This window comes from Amblyomma maculatum, chromosome 1, assembly GCF_055883805.1.
Source record: "Amblyomma maculatum isolate TAMU_Amacu chromosome 1, ASM5588380v1, whole genome shotgun sequence".
In the NCBI taxonomy this organism is placed as follows: domain Eukaryota; kingdom Metazoa; phylum Arthropoda; class Arachnida; order Ixodida; family Ixodidae; genus Amblyomma; species Amblyomma maculatum.
In genome coordinates, this window is record NC_139344.1 from 43,183,525 (window position 1) to 43,210,665 (window position 27,141).

Genomic DNA, 27,141 nt, shown 5'->3' on the forward strand with positions numbered 1-27,141 from the left:
TCCGAAAGATTTTGCTCGCTGTATCGTTTCTCTCCACTGGGGACAAGAACCTCACGTAGAACCGAAATCAAGGACGATGTCTTCTACAATCTTTTATTTGTACGTATTGTAGCTCCATAGGCGATGTAATACGCGTGGCGATATACGAAACAGGGCAAGTAGTTGCGTATATATGTTCATACATGAACACATACATACACGTACATACAAACACACAAGCTGCAATATAAAATGAGCAAGCCATAGGTGTCAGTGACATTTATTAGCAGTCAAAAATTGTATAAATGAAAGTGAATGAACTGCACCGAGCAGGGACTGCTCCTGTCTCGATACGAGAACTTCTATATGTCAGCTGATTGGCTCTGGAGGTTGTTGGTTTCTCTACATTGATTGCTGCCCCTCGATTTTATTCATTCCTAGCGGTCTGGCACCGAGACGTCAGCAGTGAAGTTCCATCGAGTGAAGAGGTCCTCAGCAGGGTCATACACCAAGAGGCAACGTCGCCTATCTGCGCCACCGCTGACTTCCAGTTCCGGTAGAAGCATGCAGAGCGCTGGTCCCACGTTCCCGCGCTTCATTACTCCCACTCTGAATCTTCGAACCGGTTGGTACACGCCACAAAGCAAGATCAGAACTGGGCAGCCGTCCAGGGGAAGGGCGGGCCTGCCCTTACCGAGCGTCTCGTCGACCTCAACACCACCGAAACGGACGAGGTCTCGAAGCCTTTTCTCAAAGGCGGAAAAGCCAGACAATTCAGGGTAATTAGACTCTTTCTGCGGTTAGAAAGCCGAATAAAGATTGCCACTGCTTTGACCAAGCCCAATCGCACATTTATCAAAATATGTTGCATCTAACTTGCGAAATTTTGCTCCACCAATCTATGAGATTAGGGCTGAAGATGAGACTGGCAAAGTTCAGCGCGCCCCTTTTCTGACTGAAGACCCGTTTCTCACCTATTGAATTAAATCGAATCAAATCAAATTTTTATTTCCACCATGCACATTCCACAGATGGAGGACGACGGAAAAAAAGCTGCTAAGAGGTGGCTTGACGAGTCTGTAGGCCTAGTCAATGAGTGGTGTTTGGGCAACAACAATGAAATACAGTCAAGCAAATAAAAAACACTTGATCAGTGCAGAACAAAAAGTAAGACAAGGGAGTCCGAGAAACAAAATCCCAGGATAAGCAAAATCATTTTTCATCTTCTGTAAACATAGATCGAAGCTTCGCAGTGGAGCAGATAAATAAGTCAAAGTTAGTAGACAGATAATGGTTTAACAGTGGTGGTAAAGAATAACAAGCGTTCCATGCCAGAGCTTAAACGGGGTGCAACGACTTTCCAATATTCTCTGTGTCTGGTAGCGTAATATTGCTCATTCTTTTCTAAATGCTCAGAGTATCAAGGTTATGTATATTATACCTGACTTCATATTTGAACCTAGTACTCAAACGATAGAGGTATAGATGGTAAGCCGTAATAACATGCGCTCTGTGAAAAAAAAAAAAAAAAAAAAAAACCTGCAGTTGTTGCGTTGTAACCAGTGTTGTACACGTGGCACAGGCATCGTTTCTGTATAACGTAAACTTTTTGTAGGTTGGAGGATGTGGTTGTACCCCAGACAAGTTGGCAATAGTTAACGTGTGAGTATAAAAGGGAATTATAGACCAATAGTTTAAGTTTTGAAAAAAGAATGCATCTGAGACGACCGATTATTCAAGTTATTCGAGCTAGATTTGTCACTAGTAAGTTCACATGAGGTTCCCAGGACATGTGCGCAGTAAATGCAACACCAAGGCATTTGAAATGTTTAACTATGTCAACAGAACGAGAGTTAAAATAATATCGGCATGAGGCAGGATTGGCTTATTCTTTGCCCGAAAGATAACCGCTTTTGTTTTATTCTCGTTAACCCTCATAGAATTATATGAGGATCATTGTTCTAGCTGAACTATTGTGTCATTACAATTAGAGATAAGGTGATCAATGTCCCTCGCCAATATCTATACGTGCGTGCCTACCCTGCGCCAAGCGACGCTGCTTTCGAAACAAAAAAAAATTATTTCGAAGCATCTGCGCCTCTTGTGCTAAGAAACGTTTCTGTTTATGCCTGGAGAGAAGTTCTGTAAGTTTCCAGCCTATTCCCTAACTGTTTTTACCGGGCAGTGTTCTTATCAGCTTCCTTCTCCTTGGCAGCACCAGTGCGGCTACGGTGGGCGGCTCTACTGTGATTAAGTTAAATGAAAACTGGAAAGAGCATGGTATGAGAAATAGTAATTGCCCACACTCCTCAACTAGCGGGCCGATCGTTAGCGAATTCAAGGACGTGGATGTCACCATGAACTACTGGAAGCCTCTTTTTCATATTAGAACCTTTGCTGGGTCTTCTGCTACTACGAAAACCGCTCACTCTAGAGAACGTAGAAAATTATTCGGCATCTTCAGCCGTAAAGTTTCTTCCGATGAGAGGCACTCGACCTCGTTTATTCTTTGTATCTTCGCAGATTGCGCTGCCAATTTAAACTATTCTAATCTGTTGATGAAAAAAAATAAAATGTTTATAAGTCCAGGTCATTCACAGATAATGACTACATTGGCGGTCCTCAAGAACGTTCTCATGTTCCATGCTTGGATTTATAGGAGAGAGGCGAAAGCGCAAATGCAAACATTATATATAAACATCTTCCATGAACTTGCAGCGAAAATTAAGCTCACTTTTCCGAGTTTTTGTAATAAACCATGAAATTGTTTATTGAAACATACGTCACCTTATTACGCTTATATTGTATTCCTCATAACCGATTTTCCTTTTTGGACATTGCACTACATATATCATATATGCCATAATTATACGTGGACGTTTTTCGTCTTAGTCAGGTTCTCAATGACTTAACTTTAATAAAAGAATTGAGATAATCTGAGAAAGAACACTGAGTGACTGCGTAGAGATCCTAGCAACGTTTACTCCCTTTCTAGGGCTGCGATGACGGAAGGGTAACTTCTTGAAACTCGTAAAAGTGAAAATGGAGCAAAGCAGATATATCGGCAACAGCGCGCTTAGTGGCTCGCCATGAGCTGGCCGCAGCTTTTCTGTCATTTCCTGTAAGAACAGAATTCCGGCAGTATAGTACAGGTGAATAGGTTTTGTAAGCTTGGCCACCCTGCGTTTAAGATCCCATGCACATGAAATATCTTGTCTAAACTTCTGACCTTGAAATTACAATAAAACGTGCAAGAACTTCGGGCGTTAGTTCTTACGCTGTTCGTCGCGTCAACGAAGAGCAACCACAACTACTAAGAGCCTGAAACGAGTAATCAAGTTTCAATGCAGAAATGCAACGCGCGATGAAGGCGATCTTTCCTCGAAGGGTAGTGCTCTACTACGCTGCCCTTCGCTTCCATCTCTATCCGACCGCGAGAAACATCTGAAAACAGCCTTCGTCTTCGTTATTGTGTCTGGGGGCGCAATCAGCGGCACCCCATGTTGCCGGAATATTGGTAATTGTACTCGGAAACACAGCAAGCGCCGCGAAAACCAATGCAGACGTGACAAAGGTTTTTGCATACGCCACGAAAGTCACTCCTGACGCCAGCGCCACCGCATATCCACTGAAGTAATGGGCTGACGCTGGTGCATAAGCTCCACGCAGAGCCTTTATCACAAATGCAATCTCTATGAGTTTCTTGCATTAGAGTAATCTTAACGTTTTAGGCTCCTTTAAGATAATATTGTCGTCCTTCCAAGCATCACAGAAGATCAAGGTATTGAGGCTTTGTACACACAGGGCGGCGAGCTTCTCTAAACAAATCTCCCCATCTTCCCGGCTGTCCATGAACAGTGCTGCAGACATCTAATCCTTGTCCGCTGCTTTTGTCCTTCGCATTGCTTCCAAGGTTTAGTTTACATTCGCTTTCGTTACCGGCGCACAGCCCAGTTCATCTACTCCGCTGTCTCGTTATTAGAGTCCCGGTTACTTCGGTTACTGCACAGATCAGTGTATAACACCTCGGCTACGTTAACTACCTTATTTATATTAGCAATGACTTTGCCCTGCTCGTGCTGTAGCGCATAATTTTCATTACTTCTTATGCCTCAACATTTATCCGCCTGGTGCTTGCAGGACTAGCAAAGCGAAAATAACGAATAGAACTACGGGGGCGCAAGATGAAACCTCCGCTTTTTTCTGGACATTTTTTCGTTGTTAGTTTTCCTGTGAACGCTATGAAAGATTGACTAATCAAATAGCGCATCAAAAGATGCTTTTAACTAGAATCTTCAGTTTAGACTTTTAGGCATTACAGTTTAGATAAACCAGTTTATAATTAAAAAAACAGCATATTTGAGCAGGACATTTGAATTTTCTGTTGTTGTTTCTTTTGTCTTTAAAAGAAAAATGAAGCATTGCTTTTTCCCGTCTGGTGGCTCTTCAGACGCAGGAGTTTTACTCTCGCATGTTCTTGTAGATTCATTCTGGACATATAGGGAAATATTAGTGTTGCAGGGAGTTTATGGTGCCCCTAACACGAACATGCTGTTTATCACGAAAAGCTGAGGGTTGATGAATGAAGCATAAGTGGCGGTAATAGATGTAATATTCTTTGGGGATTGTAGTGCAGACGCTGGATCAGCAGATCACTGCACCACACAGTGACTTCATCAGCGTACAATAAGAACCTAATGTCTCCGGAAGAACGTTATTTATTTGTCATGAGATAGGAATCGAGGCGATAGTAAATAAATCTGGTGTGGCCACTGATGAATGCTGCGGCCACGGACGAATGAGTACGAAGGCGCCACCACTGAGGCATTCCGGAGATGGACTGCCTTCAAGAAAGGATTTTACAACAAAGCGCTCTTCGTTCGGAACAACAATTGGTAGTTACCATTATTAGGGACAAGGAGGGTGCAGTGTGGGCCAGAGAAAAAACTCGAGGTAATCGCTTTTTGAAGAAATCAAGAAGAAGAAATGACCACGGACAGGGCATGTTGAGCGGAGGGAGGATACCAGATGGTCGCTGAGGGTAATATTAGATTTCAAGGGAAGGCAGGTGTAGCCGGGGGTTGGCTGAAAGCCAGATGGGCGAATAAGATTATGAAGGTTGTGGGGGTCAAGTGGATGCAGGTAACCCAGAACCGGGTTAATTGGAGGAATATGGGGAGGCCCATGCCCTGCAATTGGTATAGTCCGGCTGTTTCTGCTGCTGCTACTGATGATGATGATGATAATTGTGCTCTTCGTGCATGCCATTGTCTAAAAGCGCTAAAAGGTTGTAATTACAGTAGACGACATCTGTTTACTTATTACACGTGAACCATTTATCCTCATTGTCCTCTATTTTTGCGTTTCTTCTAACATTCATTTATTTGCAGACGCGTTCACATAACAAGGCATCTAACTTGGTCTTTTCACATCACTTCCGTAATTAACAATGCCAACCGCGCTCTCGGCTACCTTCGTCGCAACTTTTTTTCTGCTCCCATCACACTTAAACTTCTGCTCTACAAATCTCTAGTTCGCAGTAAGTTGGAATATGCTGCATCCATCATTGATCATCAGCGTTTTTGTTCAGCGTCAGCTAATATTGTATGATTAGAATTGTAACACCCTGTACATAACTGCATATCTACTGCACTCTATATATATCTATTGTATTCTACCACTCCCCTCTTAAATGCCTCGGGCCTTGAGGGTAAAATAAATGAAATGAATTATGTGGTATACTATATGCAGTGATTCGTTTAACGCCTTTATTTACATGTTACACGCGAAAACTTTATCCCTGCAGTATGTGATATACTGCAGTGCGCTTGCCGTTCAGGTCACAATCCAGCGGAAGCGATGTGTCCAGTCTTCGCTGGATATCCGCTTCTTCGAGTAAGGGGAACTCGCCCGACGTCAGTGCCACGAAGCAAGAGACAGTCCGCGAGCGGACTGTCTTTCAGGTCAAGCAGTTCCCGGCAAGGGAAAGAGAAGGTATGGCAGCTGTAGTCAGGTGACAATGAAATGCCCACTTACTTTCATGCCCTCCCGTCTGTCACACTGAACTGCCGTTGGGACATGCTCCAGTGTGTCGCTTGTTTCTCTAGATCAGAAATATTGTAGAAAGCCTCTGAACCATCTTCTTGGTTCAGTTGCGTCCGTGGCGCACGTAACTATGGCAGTGACTGTACCACACGGCATGACATAATCTGATGGCACTGATAAGCAATGTGAGCCCCTAATCCAGTTGTGAGAATTCTGAATAATACCTTCGAAATTTGAAAATCATATTCAGAGGCACACAATTATAGTTCACACTTGACATCCGCCTTTAAGAGTATGACGCGATAGCGTAGCCTACCACCCCACGTATAAAGCCCCGCTTTAATCAAACCGTAGCGTGCCTACGTGGTCTAGGGGTAACGCGAATAAGATGTTAAGGCAGGCTGATTCTGATATCACCCTCCCATGTGAAAAAATAGGACCTTGTTAACAGTTCCTGCCAAATATAACATCAGGCAAACACATCGTCCAGTCAGTGCGCATAGCCATGTGAGCTGCCAGCGCTATTCTTGTGATTTTTTGCTGACAACGCCAGCGTCGACGCCTCGGAGAAACGTATGCTTCCAATGGGTCCGCAGTTTACAAAGAATGGTTGTTTATCGAAGGAGTCTGAGCAATGGTGCTATCATTCCAAAACTTCGAAATATCCGAAAACACCAGTACGCTTTGTGTTTTAGTATTGCGTGCACTCGCTAAACAAGGCTAGTTCAAGAATTCGCATTCTTTGGTAACTCCAGCACATGATCAATATAGCGCAGTACCGTAGTAGATAACACAAGTGATTTCACGAATTTTTAGATTCCGCATCCTTCTTAGATTAGATTATTTGTCGACGATTGTATAGCTTGCAAAATTGAATTGCCGTGATACGGAAATTCTGCAGGAAGATTTAAACAACAACAACCTAGTCTTGGGAGCTGCAGTTGAATACTGAAAAATGTTATCATCTAACATTTTCGATAAAAAAGGGTAATAGCTTTCGTTCGAAATTGAAAATAGTATGCTGAAACTAAAGGCCGAACTAAAATACCTAAGTGTTACTTTCTGAGATCTCACATGCCATCAACACGTAAATAAAAGAAATCCTTAACTTAGTAAACCATACACCTCGTAATGCTGCCCATAAATTAAAACTTCCAACTTATAAGGCTCTGGTAAGGCCGCACTTGGAGCACGCTCGTCGTATGGAATCCCAATCAAAGCAATTTCATCTATAAGATCGGTAGCTGTTATTAAAAACGTTTACAAAACCGGGAAGCCAAGTTCATATTAAAGCCATATTCAAGAGACGCGCAAACATCACTGAAATGAAAACCACAGTCGGACTAAAACTATTGGCGGAAAGGCAAAAAAGTAGGATAAATGTCATGCACTCCATGTATTATACAATGACAAAAAGGGAGAGGCAAAATATATTCAAGCCCTGTCAGCTGGAAGGGACCACGAAAATAAGATTCGCAAAATTAAGTGCAACACAAATTACATGAAATTCCTCTCTTTTTTTTTTTTTTTTTCCTAAAAACAATCACTGAACGGAATACGCTTCCGGCGCATGTGGCGGGCGCTAGTAGCAACACGTTTGTTTCCTCACTGAACGAGATCTAGTCCCACGCACTGTAGTTGTTTGTTTCTGTATCTGTTCACAAGATCTGTTTGCACTTTTTTTGCATACCTTGATGCTGTCTGTGAAATTTATTCCCCTGCTGTAACACCTTGGGACTGCAGGGTGCATAGTAAATAAATAAATAAATAGAATCATTGAGCCCATCAGTTGAACACCAAAGCCACTTAGCCAGCGTAACAAGACTCATGTGAAGGTTATGCTTTTGAGCCGAGTTCGCGAATAAGACCACTCGCAAGCCCGACATGTGCGCCTTTTCTGCGCATAAATTCACTCCGAGGGCCACGCTGAGGTAGTGCAACGGTTAGGGCTCTCGACTTCTGAGCCCAAGGATGCAGGAATGAATGCCACATGCAAGGCTTCCGTTTGTTGTGCGATGTCAGTGCACGTTAAAGAACCCCAGGTGGTCGAAATTTCCGGAGCCCTCCACTACGGCATCTCTCATAGCCTGAGTCGCTTTAGGACATTAAATCCCACAAACCAAAAAGAAAAAGGGATAATCTATTTTATGCGTTCAAACTTAGCCTGTAAACAGTTCTGCCAGGGCTCAGTGCATGTTACGTACCAACTGTATATTTTTACATGAGTACACTTTTTTTATACTTTTCAGGTCACATTGGTGACAAGTCAAGACATGAGCTCGGAGAAACGTATGTTTCCAAGGGGTCTGCAGTTTGCAAAGAATCGTTTTTCTTCATAGTGCCTAGGTAGAAAAGTACCGTATGACATCTGCCAGAGGGCTCTGAGTATGGGTGCGAATATCCGAAAACTTCCAATGGTGATGCAAATATCTAATGCTCGAGCGAATCAGTTACTGTATATTCAAAATTATTCGAAATGAGTCGACTATGTACTAAGGATTATGAATTCTTTTTCAACATAAGAATGCTTGAAGCACATCATAATAATATTCGTTGATGAATGTTCCAAGAACAAGACCAACGCAAACAGCACGTATAATTCTGCAATGATTGGTGCGGACGGTAAGAACAGATCAGCTCTTCACCACCGAGAGCATCACAAGGCCGGTGCATCGCCTTCTTTCCATGCAGCGAACGTCATGACAACAGGATTCGCCGTGATGGGCAAATGAACCAACGAGCCCACATCTGACTGAAGTCACATGGTGTCACCTCACTATGTTACTCATTCGCGTGCGCACAAACTCATTTGCATACCCATCATTGCCCATACGGTAATCGTGACGTTCGTCGCTGAGAAAGAAGGTGATGCGCCGCTTTTGTTAACCGCTGGGGGGTGACAATTAGCTCAGTTAAGTGATTCGTTCATGTGCCTGTGTTCATAATGCTCTTGCATGGCTTATATTGGGGCTGCATGGACAACATGGCTAGCTCAGAGAGGTCTAATCTCTTATTTTATAGCTTTTTTTTCTTGCACCTCCTCTTTCTCGTAAGCAAATGTTTGCCATCTCATCTCCTGAGATGGGGATCTTGTATACACTCGGTCATCATTGATGGGAAAAATTATTTTAGTGCAAATGTACTATTTCACGAGGTCTATTCGGGCCTTCAGGATGAGCGCCACAGACACAGCGCCTTTCTTTCCTTGTAAACCAATTTCTAATGAAAGCATTAGTAGGGTATGTAAAAATGATAAATCGTGATGATGGTAATTACCAACATGGTAATAAAATAATATTTTATGATAATTAGTGGGATAAAAGAATAAAAGAAAAACTAAAAATAACAAAAATAAATAAATAAATAATATAGCATCTTGCTGCGCCTCATGGTTGCCTGCATAGGCGCACTGCGCAATCTACGGTGCGTCAGACCACACTAGGATAAGCGTAACCAAATCGAAATTTAAAGAAAAAAAAAGTAAATAGCGACCAACAGCTTAAATTTATTAAACCGTGTTTTCCCGCGTCTCACTCGGTGTAACCTTATTTGAAACCCTAGTAATTTTTTTTCTTTGGGTTAACTTGAGGCTCATAGTTTACATACCAAGGTTACAGCACTTTAATAGTGATTTTTGGTGTAGATTTATCGGCGCATTTTACAATCCCGGATGCACTGTTTTGCAGTATTACTCGTTTGGCACAACTGTTCTGAAGAGTAGCGAAAGTTAAAGTTCTGTTATTATTAGATTCGGTATACAGCGAAGCTACACTATGCGCATTCGGTTCGTGCCAGAGCTACGCTATTCATATCTAAGTTTGGAAATATAATAAGATATTATTCGCGCTCCTGGGATTATTCGCGCTCCTGGGATGGATGACTCTGAGGACTTCATATTTTGTTTGGCTCAAACTTATCCTACAAACCGTCTCTCGGGCAAGCAGGTATTTTTTGTTTCGCGTCATTATGTTTTTGAGCGTGATTGTAGACCAGGTTCAGAAATGACTGGCCCTTTTATCGAGCTCTCATGAAATCAGCTTAGTGAGCTGACAGTTTACACATAGTGCATAGTAAACTACAGATTTTACGATTTGTGACTGATGGCAATTACTGTGTTCAGAATACGGAACCTTAAGTTAGAATCACCCGATCGCATTCAGGTTTAGAGTTTATAAATAGATTATAGATGTTTTAATACCCTCTACCCCATATCTGTGTCCAGGGTGTACAGGCGAATACAGACTGTGCTGGTGGTAGGCGTGGCCTACACTTGTCTCGTGGCTACCGAGTGCAGCTTCAGAAGTACAGCCAGGCTCATCATCGACGACGTCTACGCCGCGTAAGACACCGCATTCAATATTTCACAACCCATGCATGTGAACCAAATGAGCATGCACCCTCTGCGGCCTTTATTAAAGATTCGTCAAAGAAGCTTGCTCCTTCCCTACAGGCTCAATAACACTGGAAATACAGCCATGCATTGCTGATAAGCCTTGCAGTCACTATCAGGGTGTTATCCTCCTGCGCATTTACCATCTACCAGTCCGATATAAAAGGAAGTGCAGTATTGTCCATCCCAAACTCCTTGAAAACCTGCTTCTGACAGTAAACCTTCACTTATGAAAGCATTTTCTGCCGTTCGGCGCCATAACAGCACACATTTGAAGAAGAGAGCAACTGTGTACGAGTAACGACGGATATTGTATGAGCAATAAATTAGGAATAAACTGAGAACGAATTTGTTTGGCCATGAAAGGAAATTATAAATGTTAGCTATTTGATAATGGTGGTTGAGAATATATTTTACTTCGGATCATAGTTCTAGCTCCTGGCAGAATGAGACTACGGCATACGCTACAACCCAGCTTAGAGAATAATAATTACGACCATTATTTTCTGGACCAAAATACGAAATATTATACCTTCTCTCGTTTATTCCTCCATCTTTAATTCAGTGGACACTTCACCTGCGTAGATGGGCCTTACAACGTTATATGCCAATTACGTATTTTAGATTTTTACTTTATTTTGAAAAGGCAAGAACTCTCTTTTTGTGTGTGTGTGTGTTTTCTCTTTCCACTGTCGCACATGCAGCCAGAAGAAACCGAGCCCGCTCAACATGTCCTCGTACCTGGTCATCCTTTTCGCCGTGCCTCTGATTTCGATCGTGGTGTTTTGTGTCTTCATCTACCGTTTCTACCTCACCGACAAGTGCGTTAGGAACACCGCTTTAGAGAGTAGAAGATTTTGTAACCCTTCTCTTAAGGGGCCTAGCTCCACTGTCACTTGAATTACACCATGAACAGGACATGCTTCCTTGGCCTGCAACAAGGTACCAACTCTCCTGAGACCGTATTCGGAGCTTGCGTCGTTATCGAAAGTGTCGCTATCTCACGTGACCTCGAGTCATCTGATTGGCGGAAACGCCGGAACATGATGTTGCCACCTCTTCCTGTTCCGCAGTGGCAACACCCGGTTCCGGCGTTTCGACCAATCAGATGACTCGAGGTCACGTGAGATAGCAACACTTCGATAATGACGCAAACCCTGAATATGGGCCCTGTGCTCGCAGAATTTGTTTCAAATGAAGGCACACCACTCTTTCCCTCATGCATAGTTCGAGGATCTACTACGAATCTTAAGCGATTCCACATACACCCTAAAATATGTGGTAGAAATGCTATAAAATTACAGCACGTGATAAAATTTTATATAAATTTAGCATTGAAGGGGAGAGCTAGAATCTCTATAAAGTCACCAATTTTGTTGCAACTTTCTTCTCTCACTAGTCGAGGCTTTTATAGAAAACATTGTCACATGTTCGGTGGCTCGGAGGTGGCAATAAGAAGGCAAGGAGCTTTTAAAAATGACAGGGGGCTAGCCCAAAGGAAACGGCTCGAATTACACAGACGCGCAAGCGCGAGTGACACTTGTCGTCCTTTGTTCTTCAGTCATGCTAGGTGGCATTACCCCCCCCCCCCCCCTTTCCTCCCGCTTCCGAAAAAAAAAAAGAATGAAGAAAAATGAAGAACGCGAGAATGAACAGTACGGAAATCAAGACAGGCAAAAAACAAGACATGCTGACATCGGTGGCCGTGCGTTAACAAAATAGTACGGCTTAAGCTGCACAATGTGCGCCATGTCGAAGCTGGGCTTTTGACGTTTTGGTTGTGTCGACTCCGGAGCCATCTGTAATCACTTCATAGCTTGATGTCACGGACACTGCGTAACACTTTGTAGGGCTCAAAGTAACGGGGAAGAAGTTTCTCAAACAAGCCTTGGAGGCGGACTGGTGTCCACACCCAGATTTGGTCGCCCAGTTGATAGCCAGCATAGATCAAAGAAAAACATACGTAAATTTGGTTTATTGTCCCACTTGATTCATTTAGTGCGAGTTAGCTTCGATAACGCCTAAGCGAGCTCTTAAACTTAAGCGAGCTCTGGGAATTAAAGAAGGGGAACTGCAAAATAATAATGCATTTGGAAGTGCAAAAACGTTGATCTTAAAGATCTTACTTATGAATGCGTGATCCCATACACGTAAATCAACCGCCTTACTAAAATGAGGACATTTTGCTCCCTCAATGTTATGCTACGGGCACGGCGCCTATTTTCCCATTGCTTATACACGACATTTCTTTCTCAAAGCATAGCCTTATCGATTTTATAACATATAAAAGCAATTTAATGTAACCGTTTTTAAGCATTGAAATTTTATAGTTGCTAATAATTCATCCTACGTCATTGCATCTTCTGTGAGGAGACTTCTGTATCACTGAAAACGTGTAGAGCAGCTCCGCAGCCCTGACTGCTGCCCCTCCGACGCCGACAATGAACACTGCATTTAACAAAACTTGAAGTTGGGCTAGATGGTGCATTGCAACTCGACTGAAGATAAAGCGCACAGCAAGACGCACACAAGAGAAGAAGACACAGGACACGCGCTAACTCTCATCTGGTCTATTTGCAGCAATAACAGCAAATATATGCTGAAAAGGGGTCATGCGCAGTACATATCAATAACATAAAGACAGAGTCAAAATAAGGAATATTACAAAATATGATCAAGGAATATCACAAAACACGATCAAGAAAACTGATCTCTGCCTTCCAGAGCCGCACCGACGTATCGCTGACACACCTATCTCCCCTTTTCCCGATATGGAATGCCTCCAAAAGCTCTCGCGCTGTCTTATCACGGCCTCTGCGCAGAATCTTAATGTTATCCAGTCGCGGCCCGCACGCAGTGCAGTTCGCGCAGTGCGCTGCCAAATTTGACCCTCCACCCCTGCTCGATCATTGATGCAGCGCCCGGTCTGTCCAATGTAGGCCTTCCCACAGGTCAGCGGGATCTCATATACGACCCCCATGCAGCAGTCGACAAACCGCTTAGCATGTTTTTTCTCACAACCGCTCGGTTTTCCAACACGCGAAATGCGTGAGCACAGCTCCGCCGTCTTCTTCGGAGCGGAGAACACCGCCGGCACGCCATGTCTGTTCGCCACTTTCTTCACGTGGTGCGCAACCTTATGCATATACGGTACCACAACAGGTTTAGCCGTATTTCTCACCGGAGCAGTTTTTTTCCCAAACATGGCTCGCTTGGTTTTCTGGAGCAGGGCTTCCGTCACTGACATAATGACCGCGCAGGGGTAACCAGCAGGCAGCAACCGCTGTATTTGCCTATTAAAACTCGACTGCACAGCATGCGGGCACGACTTCGTGAGGGCAGACCCTAAGCATTGGCTAGCGATAGCTCTTTTAACAGTTTTAGAATGTGCCGAAGAGTAGGGCAAAAGTTGTTTCTGTGCCCGCGGAGCGTACAACCAACAAACATGACCATTCCCTAAAGTAACGTTAATATCTAAAACCTGCAATGAACCCTGCGAAGGAAGTTCATGAGTAAAAACCAGACCTCTCCCATTCTGCCGAAAGTCGTCCAAAATCCCACCCACCGCGCCAGTGTACGTCGAGTTTGGAAGCTTGTTAATAATAATCAGAAAATCATCCACGTACCGAAATACCTTTAGCACACCTTTCCCATTAAAGCTCTGCTCAAGGGCGCGGTCAACAAAAGCTAAAAACACATTACAAAGAACCGGGGCAACACAAGAATCAATGCATATCCCTTGTTTCTGGCGATAAAATCTGTTCTCAAAAGAGATAAACGTAACACCAATATAAAACTCAAGCACACGTATAAAATTATCCACTGTTAGACCACTAGAGTTCTGAAATCGCACAACCCCACTTTCTTCAATAGCATCTCTAACAGCAACAAACAGGGCAGCATGAGGCACCGAATAAAATAAATCTTCCACGTCTACAGAGAATACATAGCCAATCGACGCATTATCCTCGAGAAAGCTCACTACTTCATTCGAATTCTTCGTTAAAAAGGGGTCTTGAATCTGCAGTGAATTTAAATGCTTTTGAAGGTACTTGCTTAATACATGCTGCCAAGTACCATTTTCACTAACAACTGACCTAAAAGGCATATTCAGCTTATGTGTTTTAGCCGTAAAAAACACTGAGAGAGCATTGCACCTAGTACTAACAATATCATTTGCTAACCTGTCGAGAACAAAGTATTTGCACAAGGCAGCCGCTTTACCCTTCACTCTAGTGGCGCTGGACTTTACTTCCTCGAAATTCTTGGCGATCGCATCCTGCGCTCTCCTGTGGTATTCCTCTTCAGTCAACACCACGAAGCCTCCTTCCTTGTCCGACTGAACCAGTCGTAACTTATTGTGCTGGAAGAAGGATACAACCTTCCCCCACCCATCCTTGGAACGGCCTGCATAGGTCCTGACAGTTTTCATCAGCGCGTCCACACCATCAAGTAGGCATCTTTGTTGGTCTTCTCCTGCAGCCTTCCTAGCTATTTGCCGATTCAGCGCTAGCAATTCATGGCCCGGTACACTTGGTTCCAGACAGAATTTGGGACCCTTGCTTAAAATATTGGAAATGTCCCCCGGCAACACCGCATCTCCAACCACTCAGTAGCCCGACGAACACTGCTCTGCCTGCCCTCAGTCGAATGCAAGGCTTGGTTCAAGGTTTGGGCCCAGAGGAATGCCGTCAGATTAGCCGAACACTACAGAACGAACACTACATTATATTTCACTTCGTCGTCATCACTACCTACACCTTACTTGCCTTACCGGGCCTACGTGGTTGCCAAACCCCAGCGAGGACCTGTAGTGATCCGTGGCCTAGCTGACAATCGATATATTGGACGCCACTGTATTCATACTGTCAATTAAAGTATTCCCCCCCCCCCTCTTGTATGGGGAGAACGCATTATGAGCATTTATACTTGATACGCGTTATGACTTATCTGGTATGATACTCAATTACACTAAAGGCAATTGATCTTCTCAACGAGGGAATCTGCGAAGCAAAAATCCCTGTTCTTTATAATATATTCACTGGGGTTTGTCACATCGAGCGCTCAGCAGTAGTTTCGACCAAAAGCTAACAATAATAGAAATAATAGCGGTTTTTTCATGTTTCAGAGTATTTGTACGTCTTCCCTTCCTGAATTACGAATGTAATTCAGGCGATGAAATACCAAATTTACTAAGCGAACAAGCATGACAGTGAACAATACGGGAGACCTTGTTGAAAATCACAATAGTGTATTCATGAATGGCATATATCTTATATTTCAGGGACGTCAGTCATACTGAAGATTACGCCTTTGCCATGCATGAGGTCATCAAGGAAAAATGGGAACGGCAACGTCCAATCACGTATGTGTTTCTAAGGAGCTGCGTTCGCAGCCGGTTTCAGCACTTCTGTTAGCGAATGTTGTCATCACTCATCAAACCTCAATCAACACATGTTTCCATGCGTTTACGACAGTTCTGAGTTTATTATGCACCCACTAAAGCGCTCAGAATACTTCGACATTACCATACTAAAAAGCAGCGCTTTGAAGAGTCTAGCTTCCGTAGAGTAGGGACCACGTGAAGAGAGTGGTAAATATTTGGCAGTGACCAAAGATTGAAGCGAAAGAAAACGGATAAGCTTCACGAGTCATATAAACACATTCCGAGACTCTTAGTCAAGGAAATACATCAAGCTATCCAGGAGGAGAATATAATTGTAGAGGATTTAAAGCATTGCGGCATTGCACATAAAATGACGGTCTGCCGTTTTGATCAGGAAGCCTTCGGACCTTTCCTTGGACTTTTCTTTACCGGCATTTTTTTTTTCTAGTGCGTTGTGGTGCAACTGGAAATATATTCAATGATAAATTCTGTTGCTTCAATGTTATGTTGCTTTATCATTCCATCACACACAACTATGAAGCTCAAATTACCCAGCGCCCTCTACTACGGCAACCCTCAAAGTTTCAGTCATATGAGGGTATTAAACACCATAATAAAAACGAAACAAAACAAAACATCTATGCCAAAGTTTTGGCTTTATCCGAGGTAATTTCATGCCATCATTCACCCTCTGACAGTGACCTTTGTCGATCTGTGCCTAATACAACCTTTCAAGTAACAATCAATTGCAAACTCCTAAGGCATTGCATCTAGGAGCTTTCTAAGTGGTATGCCTCTAAAACATGTTCAGCAGTTTCAATTTAACAACATAGGAGTCAATGGGCAGAAAAAAATACGAGCGCAACCTCGGAGAAATAGGCGAATCTCAGTCGGGAATGACTTAAAGTGTTGCCATGAAAGAATACAATGGTTAACCCAATGTATGGTTTTATCTCACTTACGTAATGCACTTTAAACTCTCCTGCAGTGCAAAGGAGATCGTGGGCCTCCTGATGCTGTTTGGAATCGGCCTTTCGCTTGCAATTGATACAGGCCGTTGCTTGGGGTACGTTTGCCTCTAGAAAATACCCATTGCCTTGGACTAATCATATATTCTTATATATACATTATCCCTTTATATTTCCGTCACTAAGTACTCTCGCTGAAAATTAAACAATATGTATATTTTTTCGGTTGCTCAGAAGTAACCCTGGATCTGCTCTCGGCACATTCGTTTTAGAGCTAAAAGATGGCCGCGATATATACACGATAGCGTAGGTTACCAGTCCAGTTTCGAAGCCAGAGTTAAAGGCTTATACTCTATCAGCTGGGACGAGAGGTTAGCACGAGTAAACAGATCACTTCCTTCACCCTGCTCAATTTTTAGAGAAATTTTTCGTTTCGATGCTCAAAACAGTCGTCGAAGCAACTAACCTTCCTTCAAAGACCTAGCAAATGTTGTTTATAGTAAAACTTATGCTTAGGCTTGCAGTGTTCCGGCAATGAAAAAAAAAAAAGGCCTTCGAAACTGAAGTGCGGCACCACATCCCTGCTTTCTTTCTTTTTGTTGTTTTCCTACTGCACGCCACCAGTCCTTGTGCGTTGGCCTGACGATTCAGGGTTGACTAAAACTGATGATGTGAATAATAAAAGGCTACCTAAATACGGGTCACTACTGATGTATTGGATGTTATTGTGCCTGGGAGAGAATAAATAGTGTGCATGATTAAGGTAACATATAGAAAGCGAGAAAAGTGTGTCAAGAAAAAAATGCAAGTTGTAGTCGAAATCGCGAAGAAGAAATGGGCAGGTTATGTAATGGGAAGGTAAGATATGCTTTGTGCGCTATGGATGATTGGATTATAAGAAGATGCATGCGTAGCGAGGGCGGCTGAAAATTATTTTGTGAAGGAAATTATCGGCGATTAAATAGATGCAGCTGGCACTGGGCCGGGTTAATTGGAGGGCCGTGGGAGAGACATTTGCCCTGCTGTGGGTGTTGTCACCCCTTCATGGATCACTGCCTTGTCGTGGCGGAGGGGCTTGCGAAACTCGATGAAGTCGTGAGCTCTGCTGTGTAGGGCCACCCAAGATAGACAGGTCACGGCAGAGAGTTCTGACAAAATGTGATTCACTGGAGAAGGTAATGGCAACCCACTCCAGTATTTCCTGCCAAGAAAACCCTATGACCAGTCACAATACCATTAATTGCGTGGCGTGAAATGGTCCATAGGGTCACGAAGAGTCGGACACGACTGAACGACTGAACTGAACTGGGTGTTGTCAGGCTGGTGATATGGTGTTTGGATCTATGGAAAGCGCCCCAACCTCACTGGACACTTAGTAGAACGTTAATTTGGGCCAATTGGTAGCGATTCATAATATAAACGCGTCAAAGCCGATCGACAAGAGAAAGGAAAACAACGGACAAGCGCTAACTCACTGCTAAGGGTTTCATTCGCTGAAACTTTTATATACAATAGAACAAGCAAGGGAACGAAAGCAAATGTACCATAACACATAACTAAAAGCCACACAGACATGCGCACAACTCTCGAGCATTCTTGAGAAAATGCATCTCCTTATCGCGCAGTAAAACAGTTGGTTTGCTGATACAATTCGCTTGTATGATACAATTCTATCGAAAGCCTTAACCACTTCCCATGTTGCCTGACCTTTGTGGGTGTTTAGTATCCGTGTGTGATAGAGTAATGCAGTGCAGTGAAAGATTCACTACAGTATGTATCACCAAGCTGTTTGAACTTAAACGATCCAGAGGTGACGGTGTGGCTGTATAGCTTAACCATGTATGCCACCTTCGGAGTACCACCGCTTGGCCTTTGATCTTGATCTTGTACCTTTGACCTTGAGCTTTGATGGCGAATACAGCCTCGCGTGTTCCACCTTGTAGTTCAAAGCGTTCTTGACTCCAAAGTCTCGGCAATTTAATCGCTTTAAAACCAACTCTGGCCTTGTCTAAACCTAAGCCTAACCAAATCAAAACCAGGTAAAACGATCCTTTCCCTTTGCCGGGCTAAGTTCAGCACGGTTACATCTCAGCCATTTTTCCTTTGCCCGAGAAGAAATGTATTCAAAGGTGCAAGCGGAAGACAATCAAAGTAAAAACGAAATGCACAACCAATACTGCATAGCAACGCAGGTGCGTATCACACCATTGTATATTTGTGGATGATTTTCTTTTCGTATCCGGGGGACGTGCTCCTGATAAGAATCTGAAAAATCTAGTCCTCGTCATCCGAAATTCAAATTAATTTAGTGCGTACTTGGGTGCTCGGAGGGAACTCCGCAACAGTAGCGCGCCGGAACGCGAAGGCACGTCGGAATGAGGCCTTGAAAAGTCGGCGTGCCGAAGAGACCGATGAAGAGCATGCTTTGTGTTTAGAGAAACGCAAAATTTGAAAACATACACCGCATTCTTGTGTGTGGTGTTTTCTATGCTCACTCTTGAAAAGCATAGCAAAGCAACTAACATAACAGCATGCGGTCTCACAGCGTCGACTCGACCACGATGTCCTCGTTGTGCGCTATGGTGGCGGTTGGCTTCCCGCGGGCGTTGGGCAATCCCATGCTGACCGACAGCGCCATCAGCTGGCGGCTGGTTCTGCGCTGCTTGCCCTGGGACCTGGTACTGGTGCGGCTAGGAGGAAGCGCCCTGCAGCTGGTAGCCAAGGTGCGCATATTACTACACGATTAATAGGGCAGGCAAGCACAGCTACAGGACATAAAGCTCCATGCTTCATTCATATGGGTGTCCTCACTTCAATGTGCAGATATGTCCATAACTATTGCACGCACCTCTGTCAAGGCCAATGATTCAACCTGAAAGAAAATCCAACTAAAATTGAAAGATGGCAATACTTCATTGAAGAAGGCACACCGAGCTCTGAATATAACAGGCACTCAGTTCAGCGATGGGAGCTGTGTTTTTCAGCTAAATCGACGACCGACAGCCAGGCATCTCAGGGGAGCGATTGAAGCGAACAAAAACAAAGAAGCGGAGAGGGCGGAGATACACGAGAAGAGACAGTGTAAAAAAGATAGTAGAGCCATGGTAAAAATGGCTATCACTCGAATCCATATACTTCGAGTCAAATAAAATATAAAAATCTGTTTTGCTAGTAGAGACTGGAACCTGGCCTACAGAAGCAATGTGGCGCTCACTAACTAGTTGAGCGCGCCTCGCAAGTGATGTGCAGAATTTGTTTGGCTCGTCACTTTAGATTATGTGATTAGCAGGTGCAACAGCAAATACTCTGTGTATATGAAGACAGCCTGTCCGGTATAGAGGATGGGCTAAAACGGGAGCGCCAGATAAAGAATTGCATTCGCCGTTTGCAGCCGAGAAATAAAACTCATTTTACGCGTCGTGTGTGTGCCAGGAGAAACAGTAGATTTTAAGAGGGACGCATCTAACAGAAGTGGACAGGTGTTAAGTGGCCATTGGCTGACTGTGCGTACTGAGCTGCTTGTTTAGCGGGTACAAATGTTTCCCTGAAAAGTTATGTGCTTGTATAACCGAAAAGGAGAGCCCTGTGGTGGTAGCACTTGTCTCAGGCCAAAACTTTTAGAGCTTAAATCCGGGATTACTTGCTATTACGTAAGGGTGATCGTAGACAGGCATTACACACACTCCCAGAACAATTTTTCAGCGTAATGGAGACCTTTATTCCCTAGGGTACGGTAATTTGTCGTTAGAAAGGCAACAAAGAAATGTTTTCTCCTGACGGCTGTTTCGGGCTTGGTAAGGATTATCTTTGAGCAATAGCTCTACTCCTCCGGGCACATACCTGAGGATCGCTTGGTTCCGTCGTTGTTACCTTTCAGCTGAGCCAAGGTCAAAGTGGCGCTTAGCCTATCTAGCGACAAGTCTCGTCCAATGTGTTGTGGCATGACGACAGCTGGTGCATGACCACAAAACTAACTACTTCACCATCATTAATGAAGTTTGGCTTAGAAAGGTGAAAAGTTTTCAGTAAAGAGAGCGATTATGGGATAGGCGCTCCATGGTCTCAGCAGAACAAGTAGTATCAGCAAAACAAAGAGACGTATCCCTCGTCAAACTTGGTTAGCCCCTTTTAACCATTGCTAACCGTTTGTTTAGCTGGTAAAAGTCAGCCAATCAATTTTAGTGAATCACAAAACAATGTTGTGTGTCATATACCGAAAAAAAAAAGTACGGTACCAATATGTATTAATCACTAAATTACGAGCATGTGTGCGCGCAAAAACTGTGAACTGTGATACGTGAACCTACGTTGACTTATGTTATTACGCAGCATTCCGGTGCTTCCTCGTGGCTTCTGGAGACTGCGCTGGCGGACAGCATCAGGCCCGAATTGCGGCCTGAATGGTGTCTGATTGCGCTGCTCGCTACCACAGCGGTGGTCGCTGAACTAGACACCACGGACATCGACCCAAAACTCGTCAGGAGCCTGGTTTTTCTGGTGAGAAAGCACACACAAAAATTGGCTATTTTGGCAATTGTGCTGCCGTGATATTCTTTGGACAAAAATGAGCTGCCTGCAAAAAATTGTGCTGTTTTGTTCTGCTCCCGCGATATTAACGCAGTGTTGTAAATTTACCATCTGCAGTAATCATCAAACCACTCATTCCTCTGTGAAGTATTGCACTACATATATTGCACTGGTTTTCAGAACACATTGAATGTGTTCGCTTGAGGTAAACATAATATCTTTGTGTCGTCTCTGCTGTATAATATTTCTTGTTTGTGAACCTTTGACGCTGATTCATTATCTCGCTTACCACGGGCGAATTTCACCCATCTCCGTCACGGCGCAGTTGAATGTTTGCTGACTGTGTGATGGTAAGTGAGGAAATATCTTACAACTCTGAAACAGCTACACGCACTAAAGATGACGGGGAATAATCACCATCGGTGTGCATGTAATACCGTAATGTGTTTCAGCGGGGAGCTTTTGTTTATTATTTCTAAGCGGAGCGCAGACCACGTGAGTGGGCCAGCTCCTGCTTTGTTTTGCTGTCTTGAATGGATCGACAATCCAGACAGTACGCCTGAGACGTAAGTCTCTGCAGCTGGGTTTCATTTTTGTAACGAGTAATGCAGATTCAAAACATCACATAGAAAAGAATGAAATCGCGGTAATTCATCTTGTTCTCGTCTTCTATGCGTAGTGTTTTGAAGTTACATGTGATCTCGAGTTAAAGTATTGCTCGCAGTGCAGGTCGTGCTATAGAGACGCCCTCATGAGCAAATAGAAGACGTTTCAAGCAAGCAGACGTCATGTATATGCATCTAAATCAAAGGTATTTGACATGTGTGCTCATAGTAGAGCGAGAAGAACGACCGACCAGAAATAGGCAGTACCCTTACGCCGGTACTACCTCTGGCGGCCGCACGGTACATAACAGTTTAGCGGCTCCTCGTAGGTCGGTTAGATCACCTCTTTTTCACCGTTGTCTGTATCCTTACATCGGTTGAAATAATGAAACCGCAATTTTGCCAAGCGCGTCTCCAACGGCTCAGGCCTAAGAGATCGATTGCCGCAAAAAGACTGCGTTTGTTTGTGATCGCAAACGCCCCAGCATCTCACAAGCACAGTGCCATCACTCGGAAAAATTGTGGCACACACAGCCTTTGAGAAATGTTTAAAGTTTGAACCCTGTAGTTAACTTCCTGTAACATTTACACTTTGATCTTAGGCGAAAGGCTGAGAAGCGGTCTTCGTAACATCTATGGAAATGCTATCATTCTGACGAGGAAGGAACAGTTCTTGTTACCCTTTAAAAGCTACGTTCAGAACGCTGCAGGCGCATAACAAGCTATACGACGGGGTGCTGAAAAGAAATAAAGTCTTGGAAAATGCTGTACGTTTTGCAAAAGGAACTGGGATTATTATAGCGGTGAGGCTCACCTTTTGTCAGCGCTCACGTTTCTTGCGCGTATTCGCAGGCGGAGAAGTTCGAACGCCACCCTCTGTACTTCGCGCTGCCCGTCGTGATGCAGTCCCGCTACGTGCTGCTCATGCCTTACACGCGGCCATCGCTCATCTTCCTGCGCCTACACGGCAACGTACGCAGCGCGCAACTCGTGAGTTTGCATCCGTTTCTCGCTTTTCTTAATGATAAGCACTCGTAGGGTCACCTTGTGGGGCTTTAACGCAATAGCGGGAAAGATATCTTTTTGAGGAAAATTAGCCGTTGGCATTGGCGATGTGAGCGAAGCGCCACGAGCATTGCTCTGGCATACAGACGGTATACATGCCGGTTGGCATGACAGGCCACTGACTGCTCAGTGAGCTTTGTACGTCACGAGAACACGTGACCTTTCTGAGTTGGCGGAAGCTGCTAACTGCGGCCGCTTCTTTGAGACGGGAAGGCGAGATGTAAGTTTCACACTTGACAGCTGGATCCCAGACCATAGGACCAGTGCACCGCCAGCATGATGCCAATATTGTGTCAATGTGGAGTGTGCTTTCACGAATCGGTACCCGGCCATGTCGTCAGCCAACAGCCACCTGCCAAGGTCATGACCCGTAATAATTCGCTCATAACGTCTAACAATGCCGGCTCTTGTGCATAATGGGGCCTTTAAAGTTGTTGCGTTAAAACTGGATTAAAATTAGCGCTGCTTTCCGGCCCCGCTTTTAAGAGCGCGATAATAAATAAAAGATTGAGCACGAAAGATTAGCCGGTACCCCCCCCCCCCCCCCCCCCTCCGCCCCAAAGAAAGAAGGCAATGAGGGAACGGAGAGGCCATCACAAGCTCGAAAATATGTATGAGTCTTCATAACATCCTTCATCCATCGTTTGGTTTGTTTAATGCAACACCTGGTGGCCCTACACATACCTGTAATTAAAAACACATCTGGAGTTGCCATAAAGGCTCATTTTTCTCTATCATCCTTAGAGAGAGTGCAGGGATGTGTATACTCGACGATCCGAGGCAGGTAGAACTTGAAGCCGTTGGGAAAGATAACACACTACGAGCGGGAGCCGAAGGTGTCGCAGGGAAATGAAAACAGAACCGCGCATATCCTGTTGACAGCAAAGATTCTTGGATAACTGCAATTGGAACCATGATGTGACAGCTAGCCTCGGTAGCTTTTGGCTCATCTTCTCTTATGAAGAAGGTCAGTGCGTAGCGAGCCTAGATATAAGAGAATGCGTCGATTATTAAGAGCACCGCAGTAAAAAAGTGATGGAGTCCGTGTGTCCGTATGTTTCCATCAGGTGAATGACATATTCAATTTCTGCGGTTCTTCTTGTGCGCCAAAACCTCCTTGCCCGACGCCACGTATATTGGCGTCAAAAGCTATGGCTATTCGCTTGGTTCTTAATTCCTGTCTGTTATTTTCATTTTGTTTTTTTGCACAGCTCATGATTGGAATCCTGATCAAGGTCGCTACCTTCGTCTGCTCCGTGATTGCATCCAACACAATGCTCCTCGTGTAGCTGCTGCAGACCTAGAGCTCTGTTCATTGCTGTGTTTTTCATTTCTCATTTTTTTCTGGGAAGCTACTTGTTCATCAGTATATCTCTTTTGATCGTAGCCATCACGGTGGTGATCTCATGAGACTTTATCGTCATATGCATTGGCGCTTACTATATTACCTGACTGTCCATAATCCAGTTTAAAGACATTAATCAAGCTATCTTTATTAAGATAGAACTGTGTGGCAGCTCGTCGTTTTCCCGAAAAGTACTTTAGATATTTAGCTTTACCTCAAAATCTAGGGCGTCCAATACGATTTCAATGACTGCGCTAGAATAGCGGCCGTTATTACGTTTACAAGAAATCGGTGTATTATAAAATAATTTCCGTTGAGAATATTTCATTCCCGTACGGTCCGCGGGGAAAAAAAAGTTTTATATGTCTCAGTGCGGCATGAGAACTCCTTCAGTGTTAAGGAGTAGTAAGATGATGTTCAACAACCAGCGACGAGCTCAACGTACTTCTCCTGTGAATTCCTAAGTTATTGTGAACGATCATATACGTGTACGTAATTCACTCCCGGTATCTCCTGAGCTACAAAGACTTCAAATTTGCCTTATTAAGTAACATGGTAGGGGATGTCCGCCGACAGTAAAAATTATAAATAAATCGTACTGACATTCTTTGAAAATTTTCGAGATTTTTTTTCTTTAGTAAAGCGATCGCACACATCTGAGGCGTATTATAATGCAAATCGAATGAAGGTTTTGCGTGCTTGCTTAATTTCCTGCGGGGAATAGCGGCGAGGCCATCTTAATAGCTAACTTTTTTCAAAGCCTTTTTTTGAACATTAGAATTGTTTGTTCCACTGTAGATCAGAGGTTATTGTTAATTCCAAGCACTTGTAGCTGTTCACGACGAACAGAGGGCGAACTTCTTAAGCATTAAGAGGAAAAACTTAATGCTTCCGGGTTATAGACATTTAAAGAGTTTCTTCGGTATTAATACTCATCAGCCACGTTGAACAGCAATTTTGAGTTTTAGCTAAGGCATATTTAAAAAAAAAAAAAACGCTGGCCACAAGGAGTTCATATTTCATGATGTGTACACAGTCGTCGGCAAACAGCTTGATTTTAGCAGGAATCTATTTAACAATGTAATTTATAAATACTAAAAGCACAATGGCCCAAGCACTAATTCTTGCGAGATACCGGAGCTTGCCAAAGCTGGGCTCGAACACGCATTGTCGATTGTTATGGATTGAGATCGAAACGATAAGTACGCCTGTAGTCCCCCGCCCCAAACAGTAAATCGTTTTTAAAGATATTCTTCAGTTTGAATAACAACATTGTGTGTGAGATACGGTCAAGTGCTCTTTCAAAATCTAAAAAACATAACATCTATTTGACACTGGTTATGAATGGCAGCGGCAAAGTACTGAATCGCCTCCAGAAGTTGGGTCACTGTAGATAAGTCCTTGAGAAAACCTTGTTGCCGGTTGTCAATTACGTTATTAGCTTCCAGAAAAGCTTATATGTGTCATTACTGTTTGGTTTGGTTTGGTTTGGTTTGGTTTGTGGGGTTTAACCAAACCAAACCATTACTATTCCTAATTTACATCAATGATCTGCCTTCTAACATGAAATCTAAATTGAGATTGTTCGCCGATGATTGTGTCGCATACCGCGCCATGTGAGATATAGATTTCAGTAAGGCGCTTGATACACTAAATCATAATACCCTCTTTGCAAAACTCAAACTTTGTAGTATACGTGGCCATGCTCTCATCCTTCTCAAGTCATATATGTGCTCGCGACCCCAATATGTTGTTATCAATAATTGTCGTTCCGATGTGCTACAAATATCGAATGGCGTGCCACAGAGCAGTCTTCTGGTTCCTATACTCTTTAACGTATACATTAATAATATTGTTATTATATGCAATCAGATAAAATTTATTATTTACGCTGACGACACTAGCTTATTCTGCTCCTCTACTGATATTAATCAACTAACGGATTCTGCGAATAAAGTACCCACTTCTCTGAAGGAATGGTCGTTCTTAAATTCTTGGACGATAAACAAAGAAAAAACAAAGGCAATAATATATCATTATTAGGTTGTATTGATAAGAAATGCGTCTGTCAACGATTCATATTTTTTATTTTTTCTTGTCATTGTATAATTTTTGTTCTGTTTCAAAGCACTGTCTCATTTTGTAAAGCGTGAATTGTTCGTTTTATTTCGAACAAACTGCCGCTGCTGCTTATCGTCGACTTTACGGGTGGCGAAGTCCGTCAAGCGGTCATTACGAACTGCTTTTTTTCGTCACGACAAAAGCGGAATAAACATTCATTCATTCATTCATTCATTCATTCATTCATTCATTCATTCATTCATTCGTTCATTCATTCATTCATTCATTCATTCATTCATTCATTCATTCATTCATTCATTCATAATAATAATAATTGGTTCACAGGAAGGGGAATGCGCAGTATCTGTCACACTTGCACTGTGGACACCTGAACCGCGCCGTAAGGGAAGGGAGTAAGGTGGGAGTGAAGGTGGAAAGAGAGAATGGATGAATGTAAAGGGGGAGCCGTAGTGGAGGGCTACGGAGTAATTTCGACCACCTGGGGATCTTTAACGTGCGCTGACATCGCACAGCACACGGACGCCACTTCGTTTCGCCTTCATCGAAACGCAGCCGCCGTGGCCGGGTTCGAACCCGACCACGGCGGCTGCGTTTCGATGAAGGCGAAACGAAGTGGCGTCCGTGTGCTGTGCGATGTCAGCGCACGTTAAAGATCCCCAGGTGGTCGAAATTACTCCGTAGCCCTCCACTACGGCTCCCCCTTTACGTTCACTCATTCAATAACTAATCAAGACGACACGTGCACCCTC

The 27,141-nt window shown here is 43.7% G+C and overlaps 2 protein-coding genes across 2 annotated transcripts; one reads left to right on the forward strand and one right to left on the reverse strand.

The window, feature by feature from the left end:
- Positions 1-416: 416 nt before the first annotated feature.
- LOC146202227 (uncharacterized) lies at positions 417-15,622 on the reverse strand. The gene is made up of 3 exons (XM_084600482.1): positions 15,574-15,622; positions 14,049-15,022; positions 417-773 (listed from the first exon to the last, which is right to left on the reverse strand). Exons 1-3 carry the CDS (start codon positions 15,620-15,622, stop codon positions 417-419), a joined length of 1,380 nt encoding a protein of 459 aa, XP_084456608.1.
- Positions 15,623-15,701: 79 nt separating this feature from the next.
- Positions 15,702-24,493, forward strand: LOC146202228 (solute carrier family 13 member 2-like). Its single transcript, XM_084584275.1, has 6 exons — positions 15,702-15,779; positions 16,789-16,866; positions 19,314-19,491; positions 21,098-21,265; positions 22,753-22,890; positions 24,177-24,493. Exons 1-6 carry the CDS (start codon positions 15,733-15,735, stop codon positions 24,252-24,254), a joined length of 687 nt encoding a protein of 228 aa, XP_084440401.1. The 5' UTR covers positions 15,702-15,732; the 3' UTR covers positions 24,255-24,493.
- Positions 24,494-27,141: the final 2,648 nt, after the last annotated feature.